This window comes from Petaurus breviceps, unplaced genomic scaffold (assembly GCF_028583685.1).
Source record: "Petaurus breviceps papuanus isolate PSGF00001 unplaced genomic scaffold, PetGlider_PUasm1.0 178, whole genome shotgun sequence".
Classification (NCBI taxonomy): Eukaryota; Metazoa; Chordata; class Mammalia; order Diprotodontia; family Petauridae; genus Petaurus; species Petaurus breviceps.
This window is the reverse complement of record NW_027185777.1, coordinates 18,704,007-18,717,164: the sequence shown is the minus strand read 5'-3', so window position 1 is coordinate 18,717,164 and position 13,158 is coordinate 18,704,007. Positions and strand designations below refer to the sequence as shown.

Genomic DNA, 13,158 nt, shown 5'->3' with positions numbered 1-13,158 from the left:
CGGCCAGGTAGCACAGCGAGTAAGAGCCCCAGAGTTGGGATGACCTGGGATCGAATCAGGGCTGACACTTAACACCCACCCAGAAACACCTGGCCAGGTAACCTTGAGCAAGTTACTTAACCCCAATTGCTTAGGGGCGTCCAGGTGGCTCAGCGAGTAAGAGCATGCCGCCCCAGGGTCCGGATGACCTGGCATCGAATCAGGGCTCAGATACTTACCACCACACCCAGAAATAACTGGCTGTGTAACCTTGAGCAAGTTACTTAACCCCAATTGCTTTAAAAAAAAAAATCTTTTTACCTGATGTTTTTGCTTCTGTGAACTGGAGACAGATTTTATCAGTCCAATTTAGGTTTCAGGATTTCATAAGATGTGTTATCAATTTAGTATTTAATAAAATTCAAGTTAATATTCATGGGGAATTATTTTGAATGAACTTGAGGAATAATGCTGAATTTTTTCCTTTACAGTGGTAGCAGTGGAGGAAGTGGAAGTCGAGAAAATAGTGGAAGCAGCAGTATTGGCATTCCCATTGCCGTGCCTACACCTTCACCACCAACTATTGGACCAGGTGCATAATTTGTGAAGCTTTTTGAAAAACTACTCTCTGATATTTACATTTGTAGGCATATAATTTAGAAAACTAATAATTTGCCAACATTACCTAAACTGTCTCAGTAACTTTCTTTTTCATGAACTGACCTTAAATGCTGAATTCATCAGGTTGCTACTCAAGGAAAAATAACCATGTCTTTGAAAGAATTTTTTGGTTAATTGGTTTCCTATCTTACATTGTATACTTAGCTGTTAGATAAATTATGTGGAGATGATAATAATTGCTCCATCTGCGTCACAGGGCTATCATGAGGAGAAAACCCTTTGTAAAGCTTAACAATACTATGTAAATATCAATATTGTCATCTATATTCTTAAATAATCAAGCATAATTGTATGAAATTTCTTTTGAAGTTCTGAGAACTTAAAGCATAGAAGGTAAGCTTTCTTAGATTTGATTTATTATACATTCTTTCCTAAGGGTGCAGGAAAAAGCAGAGCCTTACAAGTCGTGAGATAGATAGTTCTCACTATCACTAATCTTTTCTCTAGTGAAAAATTTTTCTGCGTCTTATTTGGCTCCTCTGTAAAATGGAAATCATAAATCATAATTGTTGTGTACGTTCCATGAAATAGTGTTGTGAAGATGATATAAGAGGTACTAGACAGTAAAAGCACTATTACTTTATTGAAAGGAAGGGGAATAAATCACAAGCTAGTGTTACGATGCATTTAAGTTAGCTTAACAGAAATTTCTTAAGTAACATCATCTATGTAAATATGGATTTTTAAAAACAGAAAATATTGTAAGAACTAGAAAAGGATCAGCAACCTCTCTGTGACAATTAAGGAAAGATTCTATCATACCTTGTAAAAGAAGGTATATTTTGTGACCCAGAAGAGCATTAACTTAATTGCTTCCCTTTTTAATTATCAAAATTTTTTTCTCATTTGAGGGTGTAAGATCTGCTTACATTTGTAACTCTTTTTCTTTTCATATTCTTATTAGCCAATTCTGACTGCTTTACTGTTGTCTGACTGTTTAGTTCATTTGCTTGTTCTCTGATTGGCGTTATGAACTGTTTTATTAGCACAAATTTCTGTCCCTCCTCCTTCTGGAGCTCCTCCTGCACCACCGCTTCCTCCACCTCTCCTGATGGGCAGTAGGATAGGTGAGAATTGGGTCAACCTGCGAGTGATTAGTTATTTTGCATAATTAATAATACTCTGTTCCTAATAGATCAACCTAGTTTGATTTTTAAGGATTGTATGTTGTTGATACAAATGTGAAGGTTTAACATCTCTAATAGAAACTAATATCTTCTGGTGAAAGGCCTCTGAAGTTATGCAGATATAAATGAGTATGTAAATGAGTCTTGGAGGAAAACTTTCATTACTTCATTTGGCTTGCATAGAATATCAAAATCTTCAGGAATAACTTTATTATGTGCAGCTCTTTTAGTCATTCTTGAATATTACCTTTTAATCTGTATTGTGAAAATGCAGAAACATGCATGCATATTCATATATGTGTATATGTGTATACACATATATTACACATATGTATATGTATCTTAATTTTGGCTTAAATGAACTTAAGATTGGTTGTAATAGAAGGTGGTGATATTATAAAGGCATTGACTTTTAGCCTGTTTTGTGACACGCTACGTATGTTTTGAACTTTAGTTACAAATTAATTTTTATTGACTTTTTATAAAATAAATGCCTGACATAGTATCTTTAATAGGGATACCTATAAATTATAGTATGTCATGTCAAGTGATAAAAACAAAACTGATGTGTTGTAAAGTTCTGAATAACTGATCTAGGTGTAGTCTCAAATATTTATTTATTATTAACATTTTCTCTCTGCCCTCCAAAAAACTCTGATTGTAAAAATCATCACTAGTAGGGTAGATTAGGTTGGCAGCTGGCATGGGCCCAATAAAGAACATTTTAAAATACTGCTTCTCATAAATGTACATAATGTCAATAACAGAAAACTTGCCCTCAGTAATATATGGATCACTTTTACTAAGTCAAGTTGGATATGTTACAGAAATCTCTAGGAACACTAATCATATGGAAAGTCCATTTGCCATCCTTGCCAGGGGTGCACAAATGTTTTCTCTGGCCTCTGCTAAAAAAAAAAAAATCTGTCATAACGGTGGTTTTTTGCAGAAACGCATGCTCCTGTGACTTAATAATTTCTCTCGGGAACTGGCAAACTCACCTGTTGTGAACATACTAGAGTCCCTGGAAAGCCAGAAATGGGCATGTCAGGCCCATGAACTTGGGTACTAAAAATGCTCAAGATCAACCCTTGATCCTCAGTGCAAGCTTATTTGTGCTTGTTTTTCACACAGCTCTCAAACTTAATTTGTTTTCTCAAATCCGCAGGTTAGAAACTGGCTAGTGAGAGGAGCTGTTGGAGGCTGTGCCCTCAGAGCAGTGAAAAGTGGCAGCAATTCAGTAATCCTAGAAGTTTGGGGGTCATTTACTTCTAGAGGCCAACAGTCTAGGATTTTGCATACCCCAGAAGACTTGAGTATCACTGCCTTTATAGAACAGTATCATGATGGGCACTTAATGACAGTGATTCCAACACAGTAAGAAAAAGTTACTTTATGTTAGGCATATTCTATTTAAGAAAGAGGAAATGCTTTTCAACAATTTAGAATTGCATCGAAATAGAAATCCATGATTTTAAAATTAATTTAGTTTGTAAAATTTTATATGTAGGCCCTTGCATGTAGTAAATGTTAAATAAAATTTTATTTAATTGAATTGTTTAAAGAGATGATTCCTGTTGCTTAGGGATACCCCAAATAGTCTAATGTTCTTGATCATTGTCTAGTTTTCTAGTTTCGCCTACAAAGTTAAGTCATCTGAACTTTGGGACTGGTCAGAGAGAAAAAAGTGAAATTAAAGGGAGGGGACTCTTTTCACTTGACTGTCCCTGGTCAAAGTTCAGATTTTTGTTTTGAAAGTACAAGTTAATCCAAAAGTTAGCTTTGATAAATCAGCAAACTTTAGAGGCTTTGATCCATATTAACTTTGTATTATTCTGCAGTTGTTAATCAGTGACTTACAAATATCATTTGTTTGATATAGATATTAAACATATAAATAGGTTAAAACATGCTTTATTCAAAGCTTGTCATCTCTTCCACCCCTACCCAAGATAGTGCATCTAAAAATTTGCTAAGAAACTTTTAAAGTTACATAACTTACTTAGAACATCTGCATTTTGTGTAGACATGTTCATTATAAATTTTGCCAGATGTATAATGTAGAAGGAAAGTGTTTCTTTCTATAAAAGTCTCTAAAATATTTTACTACTTACTGCAGATGAGCTATGTTGATGCAGTCACTGAAATGAAAGGAATGGCAAATATGGTTGACTCATGAGCAAATTGACTGGGAAGACTTCTGATTTTATAATTAAACATATATTCATCTAGCTAAATGCTCATGATTATGGGTTGAAGATTTTGATTTTAGACCTTTCCCTTTCACAGTGCAGAAGTATGTTTGTTACAGATGAAAAATAATATTCTCTAATATGAAAACTAACTTTTTAAAAAACAGGTTGCTCATTTGTTCTTGATTTCGTTTTGTATTTTATTCCATTACAAAGGAATTGGAAAGACACACATTCTACCTGCAGTTGTAGCCATCATCTTACCTTCCCTTTTCTGCATGCCTCAAGCTTCCCAGTGTAATCAGTGACCCCCACTTGAGATCTCTTTCTGTATTCTGTCATGTGATGATACATATTGCTTAAGTTTTTTTTGTTGGTTCCTTTGGCTGATGCTTTTCAGTGGCCCCGAGTTCAGCTCCTGGTTCCCAGTATGGCACAATGACCAGGCAGATTTCCCGACACAACTCTACTACGTCTTCGGCATCTTCGGGTGGATACAGACGAACCCCTTCTGTGACTGCTCAGTTTTCTGCTCAGCCTCATGTTAATGGCGGTCCTCTTTATTCTCAAAATTCAAGTAAGCCCCTGTGCTTTGCAGGCATGTAGCATCATCAGTGGAGCACTTCAGAAGTAAATGATTTGAAACTGTGATTCTTGCCAGTGATAGACAACAATCAAAACCACAGTTTCATGCTAGATTCTTTGTTTCCTTTAGGAAGTTAGTGCCTGTTGAAGCATGAGCAAGACTGAATACTAATCATTTTCTACAATGTATTCTACACTATCTAAAATGCTTAGCAGTCCAAATTCAACTGAAGCCATTCTTCATATAGTATTTGTGGTCATTGTAAATTTGAAAAAGCAGAAACTTGAAAACATTCTTGGATTAAAAAAATTTTCAATTTGTGTTTATTGGCTAAATAGTTGTTAAGACTATTTGTGAAAATTGGACATTGCCAAAATTGTGGTGTTGTCATTTTTTTTAGAAAATGATAAAGAAATTGCTGACTATCACTGTTTTTAAGGTTTTCAAGTTAAAAGAGAAAGCCTCAAATTGGTTGGTAGCAGATTTTTTGATAATATTACTGATGATTATTTACTCTTTTATTTGTTCCACTTAAGAAAATAATTCCAGAAACAGAAATATTTTATTTTTACTTTATTCTGTTCACTCTAATCTTGGCACATCTCAGCACTAACCATTGTAGTGTAAAAGCTACTGATGCTGGCAGAGTTTTAGGAAAGCTTCGGATCATTTGAACTGATGATAGGATAGACATTGGTTTTGCTTTTTCTATTTAACCAAAAAAGAGAAAATCTGAAATGAGAGCCCTTTTACAAGAATGTATTATTGATAAGTGTAAATCTCCAACTCATCCACATACATCTCTAAATTACCTTCATAGAGTAATACTTAACTCTAAAGCTGTTCCTATTTTTAGATAAATTTCTTCAACTAGAAGAAACTGCCCTGCACATGCTAGTGAAAAGTCTTTTATGTTTATTTATTATTTTTGGTATGTCAATTCAAGAATCTGACTGTAATTTTATAATACAGAATTTTGATGTACAAAGTCAAGTATATATGCTTGTTTTCAGTGAATATCCTTAAACATGTATGACATTTTAGGGTGGAAGGTTAACTAGGAAGGAAAAAAACATCTACTTTATGTATTTAAAATATCAAAATGAAAGATTTCTGATTGTATTGTGGCTAAATCTTTAGGTAGTAGAGAGCATGTATAATGTAGAGGTCTGATATCCACAGATAATTTAAACTTATTTAGTAGCAAAATTTTTATATGAGATTATAAAAGGCATCAAAATGGACTAGTTTGAATGTAATCTCAAACTTATAAGTCCTCTAAGTGAGGGAGCCTGTCAAAAAAGTAGACAGCTAGGTGTTGATTATTTTATAAACTTTATTCATTTTTTTAAATAACTTCTGAAGTATTTAGAAATATTTTTGGTATGTTACTAAACAAAAAAGTTGTCACTTTGAAATACAATAAATGTAACAACCTTTATAAACCATATGCAAATTATTCTCATGATATTTTATAATTTTAGGTACCATTCCTTATATTGCTATTATTCCCTCCTAAGGTATTTCTGGTAGCAGTTTTTAGTGACTTGTTCCATATTCCATTTTCCCTTTAATTTAGTGTAGTAATACTTACTCCTACTGAATCAAATACTATTTAATTTCCAAAAGGATGAATTCCTGTAAAACATTTTGACCTAAACAAGGCCTCAAATTTCAGATTATTTCATTGTGTGTTGTCAGATGTCTGGATTACTGTTGCTGTCAAAGTAATAGCTTCTAGAGCATTATTTTTATTTTTTAGTGTTTTGATGTGCGTATTTTCCATCTCCCCCCACTTCATTTTTCTTTTACAAAATTTTTTAGATCTGGTGGTTATGATTAATCTTTTGAAAACAGACTGATTTTTAAAATTTTCCTTTCACAGTAATGTATTCCCATACTAACCAGCATGGCTAGTTCCAGAGGTTTTTTTTTTTATAAGTTTTGTGTGTGTTTTTAAATTCAAAGAAATTTTTGTATAAATAAATTGTGACATTTTAATTTGGAACATTTATCCATGTAGAATTATTAGGAATGAATATTGATGATCTTCTATATTGCTTTGTTTGTTAAAACTATTGCTTCCATAAAAGTACAAGAACCTCTTTCAGATCTCTTCCTGTGTACCTGCAAGTTTTTTGACAGACCCTGAAAATTTGTCATTTCAGTGTACAGGTTATTGGGGAGCTACCAGTAAATTAGTTTGATACATTCGTGTATGTAGTTATAGATTTACCTGTATCTATGTACACATTTATTTAGTATCATTATCTGGTAGTAACTTGGATGACCAGTTTTTCCTAGATTCTTTATGTTTTCTGATCATTGTGTATTAATTGATCAAGGAAAATCTACCCTTTTTTCAGTCAAAGGTGACAAAGTAAATAGAGGGATTAACCATCTGAGAACAAAATTCTCTGTAATTTTTTTTACCTATTTCTTTGAAATTACATCAATTTCAGGAAAATTGAATTTATAGTAGTCATCAATTTGTGATTATACATCAGAAATTAGATGTCATTTAATTATCAGTGAACCATATTGCAAAATCATTCAAAATATGTAAGGCTAACTAATGATAGAAGGAGTAAATTCTGTCTGTTGAGGTATAATAAATGTTAAGTATAAGCAGTTAGGTTTCCCTTGCTGTTGAAAAATAAATGGTCTACTCTTAAAAGAAAGGTTTAGATTTAAATACAAATACACCTTGTTTTACAAAGTGGAGGTGTTCTTGGAAAGTTGTGTATAAATTGTATGTCTATAAATATAAATTACTTTTTTTAAGCAATCAGGGTTAAGTAACTTGCTCAAGGTTACACGGCCAGTTATTTCTGGGTGTGGTGCTAATATCTGAGCCCAGATTTGATCCCCAGGTCGTCCCGACACTGGAGCCGGTGCTCTTACTCGCTGAGCCACCTGGCTGCCCCCAGGAATTTTCTTTAAAAGAAACTATTTATGATAATATATTGATAATTATTCGTCAATTGATCAGTCTCTGAGTGTTGTAGATAGGAGACAAAGATGTTAGTTGTGGTTCTGCCACTTGCTAGCCTGGTCGTCTTAGGTAAAATTGCTTCATCTAATTAAAGTGTTCAGTGCTCTCACTTATAAAATTAGATTGGACTTTTACCAGGTCATTTACAGGTCTTAAAATTATAGGATTTGAAATCTAGATTTTATATAAAATATAAAATATTTAGGCATATTCTTATTTTAAAGCAGAGGTCTCCTACCTGTATTTGTTTTCCCTCTGCATGGCAGGAAAGGCCCCTCTTAGAACTTTTGTAGGCATTCCTAAAAAGGAATAATGCCAGAATTTGTCATGTCATCCATCATATAAAAATAATGTGGTGGTGTTTAGCATTATTCAGGTTAGACTGTCTCCTTAATTTCAGTTCTTACTCTTTTTAAAAATTATCCCTTGATCAGACCAGTTCAGCTTTAGCTTTGCTTTGGGAAATAAACTTTGGGAGATGCTGTAGGTTTTGTTTTAGTTTTGGTTTTTGTTTTGTTTTTGTTTTGTTTCATTTGCAGACTGTTCTTTGCATACTTATGTTTGTGGTCCTTGTAACTGACTTCTGCTTTTTGTTTGTTTCTTTTTCTTTCCTTTATCTGTTTTACTTCCCCCATACCGTGTTGTTGCTACCAGTTTCTATTGCTCCACCCCCTCCCCCTATGCCTCAGTTGACTCCACAGATACCTCTCACAGGCTTCGTGGCCAGGGTGCAGGAAAACAGTAAGTTTGGACAAACTGAGCTGTCAAAGAATAGAGGCTGTCTCCTTATAGCATGCATGGCTGGCGAGTCAGATTTTTCCTTTCCTTTTTTTTTTCTCATAAGAAAAGCTAATCCTATCTTGAATACAGGTGCAAGATGCTATCAAAATTGAAGAGCACGATCTTCAGTTTTTTTCTGTTGTGTGCATGATCACTGACCCAAGTATATCTCCAAATGGATCCTGGATAATGGGTGTTAAATGATTAAAAACACAAGTATCTGCTCTGCAGATTCTCAAGAAATACATATGCAAACATACAAATCCAAACTTTTTGGAAGCCCCTTTCTACCTTTTGATAGTTATATCTAGGAGTGTTCCTTTTAAGTTAAATATTTTGTCACGTACAGTTTTATATTTTAGCATCAATATAAAGATAAGTAGTGAGTATACATACTGTGCAGTTTGAATGGGGTTTTAAAATTATGACATATAATTGCCTATTTTATACATTAATTGTTATACCTGACATGGTAGCCTTCTCTTCAAAGACAAGTAGATTACTCCATAGTTTACATTTGAAGGGATGGATGATAATGAATTTCTAGGGGCTTTTTGCTTAATGCAGATGCTTGCAAACAGAAGAGGGATGAGACAATTACTGACTCCTTTTTGGAAACTACTTTTGAGTTTATAGTTCGGGTAAATTTTAGCTAGGTTATACCACTACCTGATTAATTCAGGGAAGTATCAGAAATTACTGGGCTTTTCACTACAAAATGTTTCCTTTCTTGGGAAATCTGAATAATGTTTAGTGAGGATCATTTTATCATGATAAACTAGTCTAAATGACAATGGGTAAGTAGGATGGTGAGTTTTAATTTATGAACTCCTTGATGTAGAGTAATGTGTCTTATTCCGTCTTTCAGTATCCTTCACACCCACTTTTACACACAATAATGACTTAATTGCAATTTATTCTGACCTTATTGAGAATATAACAGAGTAACTTTTTATTCAGCTAACAGACATTTATTAAGTTACTCCTACATACAAAGCATTGGACTTACACTGTGTAGTATACCAAGAGTATATGATACTGCTTTGGCTCTCTAGGAGCATAGACTATAGTGTTTTTATTGTTTTTTTTGTAAAGCAGTGATAAATAGCATACCTAGGCCCCATAGAAAGTGAATATTTACCTTTTTAAGATATGCCATTTCTTTGATGTTACTATTTTGATGTTCTGAGTTACCTACCATTCAGTTTACTAGGACTTTATACTGATCCTGAATGGGTTCAAAGTAATCTTAAAATATTGAAGACCTTTGGAGTAATAATATCACTATATTCCTAGTACAAAACCAGCAAATCTTTTTGTTTTATAGTCTCTATATTTCTGGGTTGATAATTGGACTATGCTGTTAATGTAATTTTAAAAAGTTAACAAAAGGATTGGGGATACTGCCTCTCATGTAGCAGTAGTTAAAAACCAAGCCTGTGAAATAGTGATCATGATAAAAATACAAGTAGCTTTGTACTTGGATACATTTACTAATTATATGAGATTTGTTTAAAAGTCTACCAACGGACTTTTATGTAGTCAAAATATTTCTGGCTTAAATACTACATGCTAGAAAGAGATGGTTTAAGAAGTGCTGAGTGGTTATGAGTGGAAAAAGTTTAAGAAACCCTGAATATAATTTGCTCTCTACTATCTGTACAGGGTTCATAAGAGTATTCTTGATGGAAAGTTTGTGAAGCATTTTATTTTCAGATTTAAGTATCTCCTAGATCTCAACCTTAATGGTGGCCCTCTAGTGGTGCTTGGATGTACAGGTACACTAGTGTATCAGTTTTCTGTAGTTTAAATAAAATCTTTGTACCTCAGATTGTCACGTCCACAAGTGTGATTTTCAAGGTGTGTTCTATTATGATAGTTCTCCATAGACACTTAGTAAAGCATCCACTTTAATTTCAGATATTTCCTCACTAATGTGTTGTACAAAATTAGATTGACTAGGCCCCTGCCAAATATAAATCTAAAATCTGGGACATACCAGCATGGATTTATGTATCAGAGGAGTGAATAAAAACATTGAACATTGATAAATATGAGTTGAACAGTTAAAACCAGGCCCACTACATAAAAGAAATTGAGTGGTCTGCTTCTGTTGTTTACTTTTTTAGAACTGTATAAAATGTGAGATGTATAGTTATCTTTAATAGTGTATGGGCTCATAGTGCTGCACTGCAGAAGCTTTTTTCACCTCAACCCATTAAAATGACTGAAAGGGAAGAATATTGCATAGAAATATCTTACATCTATATTCCAGGTTTGGATAGGTATGTTCTCAAATAGCCAGTTCTTACTCCACATATAAAATAAACAAACTTTGGAACACCACTCATCAAAACAGGGTCTAGTGGTGTTTTTTTTGGTTGTTAAAACAGATATGACCTATTGTGTTTTATATCGTGAATTTTGCTTCTGTAGTTCATTTTAATTTTCTAGTTGTTAAATCAAGTCACCCCTATGTCTTTTGAAGAGAATACAACAATGTTATAGTAATAAATGGAATAGGAATTTAAAACTGATCATCGGTGATAATTCTGTATTGAACTACTCAAAATTAGGAACTGATATTCACTTGGTTATTATGTTCTAGCCAGCTAAGTGGTGGAATAGTTCTATTTTTACTCAGAAGTAGCTCCCACTGCCACCATTTTCTTTGAGTTAATGATACTGTCTAGAAATTAAATAACAAATAAATTTTTAAAATTTTTGTAAAATAGGTTTTTTTCATTTTTATTCTCCCCCTGAATATTTTTGTAAGAATATTAGCTAGCATTTATATAGAACTTTATGATTTGCAAAGCACTTTACATGTTGACTTGATATAATAATTGCATACAGTTGATATAATAATTGTATATTAAATCATGATTTAATATACCTAGCATATTTTTATTTTGTTCTTTTCCATGTTTACTTTTTACCAGTAATAATTAAAAAATCTTAGTTTTCTTCTTACATAAACGTCCAAATTTGAATATATTTGAACGTGCACATGAACAACTTTGAAAAACACTGAACTTCTTTATTCTCATTCGAAATTTTTCTCCATTTAGGCATTTCCATTTTCTCTTATCTGGTTAAAGTTCATTTTTTTTTTAAGTCCAGTAAGCCCTGCTGGTGACATATTTTAGGTTTTTGTGTTTAAAACTGTTCTACAAGTAAAGACTTAGAGGTGTGGGCACCGTCAATAGATCAGCAAAGGATAGAACATAAGGTTGACTTTAGGCCAAATGATGGAATTAAAAAGAATTTGTATCAAACCCTCACTAGTCTAATGAATTTGATACTTGTGTCCTGTCCTATGCTGTGGGATGGGACAGCCTTCTACTCCTGCAGTGCAAGTTTACAGTCCTATGAAAGAAAAAATTCCCTCCTGACCTCCTGCAAATAATCAATTTCCAAGTTACTTTTATTTTTATTTCATTATTGCTGTTGTTAAATTATCTTTTAAATGCTATTGAGCATATATAAGCTTTAACACACCAAGCTTTCCATTCTAATCAGTGCATGTTATTATAGTGCATGCTTTATATACTTTTGAGCTTTTCTTGAATTTTATTAGTTTATGAATTTTTATTTGGTATTATTTCTGATCCAAATAAAATTTATGAATACTTTTTAGTTGCTGATAGCCCTACACCACCACCACCTCCTCCACCAGATGATATTCCTATGTTTGATGATTCCCCACCTCCTCCTCCACCACCCCCAGTTGATTATGAAGATGAGGAGGCTGCAGTTGTTCAGTATAATGATCCGTATGCAGATGGAGATCCTGCCTGGGCCCCTAAGAGCTATATTGAGAAAGGTAAGATGCAACTATGAGTGAATTAATCTAGAGTTTTGTAGTAGAGGGGAAGAGTTCTTATCACGATGCCCAAAACAAAACAAAAAACCCACTTTAGAGACTCTAGATCTTGCACTTCAGTGATTTGGGGAAAATGAATCAGATCAGCTGTTGTAAATGTAAATGTGTTTTTTTGCTAATAACTTATTAGATAAATAAGTCACTACTATTAAGTTCCACTGGGTCCCTAATCAAGGCATAACCTGAGTTTAATATTGACATGCTTTTAACTTTTAGTATACTTATGTACCTGATAAATATGGGTTAGGGAGCAACAGAGTCTATCTATTTTCACTTTATTCTTTCCCCAGTCACTACCATTTCAAATCTGTGTGTATATATAATTTTCCATATCCTTTGGTAGTTCTGTTAATGACTTTTGTTCCTAGGTCTGATCTTGTATCTTGCCTTCTTCCTCTATGATTACCCTAATTGAACATTTGGCTGATAAGTAGAGATTTAGAGACCTGAGTAATTTTCTTGGTCAAGTTTTGAGTTAGTAGCTAAGAGTAAGCTTGCTGTTTGCATTAAATAGTATTTTATACTTAAACTCAAAACAAGAATTTTCATCCAAATGAAAACATCCAAATCATAGTTAAACTATTTAGAGCCTACATGTTACATTTAAGGTTGAGGCCAGAACTGAGTAGTTCAGAATTTTATGTTAGATTGATAATTCTGTCTTTAGTGACTTTATTAACTCCATCCCTGAAAATGGAACCATTAAATATTTGCATTGATTTAAATGTGACTTGGAAAAGTACTCCTGTGATATATAGAAGTCTTGGAAGTCAAGAACTGGGCTAAGTTTCTTTTATCAACTTTGTGACTCTGGGCAGATTACTTTAACCTTTTAGTATTATAGCTGACTCTCTAAGACTGTGAGCAGTTGCAGATCTTCATTTAGAGGGGAACCTAACATTCCTTCATTTCCCCAGTGATATAAGATGGTC

The 13,158-nt window shown here is 33.4% G+C and overlaps 1 protein-coding gene across 12 annotated transcripts in view; it reads left to right on the top strand.

The window, feature by feature from the left end:
• Nucleotides 1-13,158, top strand: part of ABI1 (abl interactor 1) — a 102,419-nt gene that overhangs the window by 84,031 nt on the left and 5,230 nt on the right. For 4 of the 12 annotated variants that reach the window (XM_069086358.1, XM_069086357.1, XM_069086351.1 and 1 more), the window contains 5 exons: nt 471-571; nt 1,647-1,727; nt 4,380-4,556; nt 8,215-8,301; nt 11,981-12,166. In XM_069086358.1, coding sequence (XP_068942459.1) covers nt 471-571; nt 1,647-1,727; nt 4,380-4,556; nt 8,215-8,301; nt 11,981-12,166 — 632 coding nt within the window. The remainder of the gene's footprint in view (nt 1-470; nt 572-1,646; nt 1,728-4,379; nt 4,557-8,214; nt 8,302-11,980; nt 12,167-13,158) is intronic. The other 8 variants (XM_069086361.1, XM_069086354.1, XM_069086356.1 and 5 more) reach the window with 4 other exon arrangements.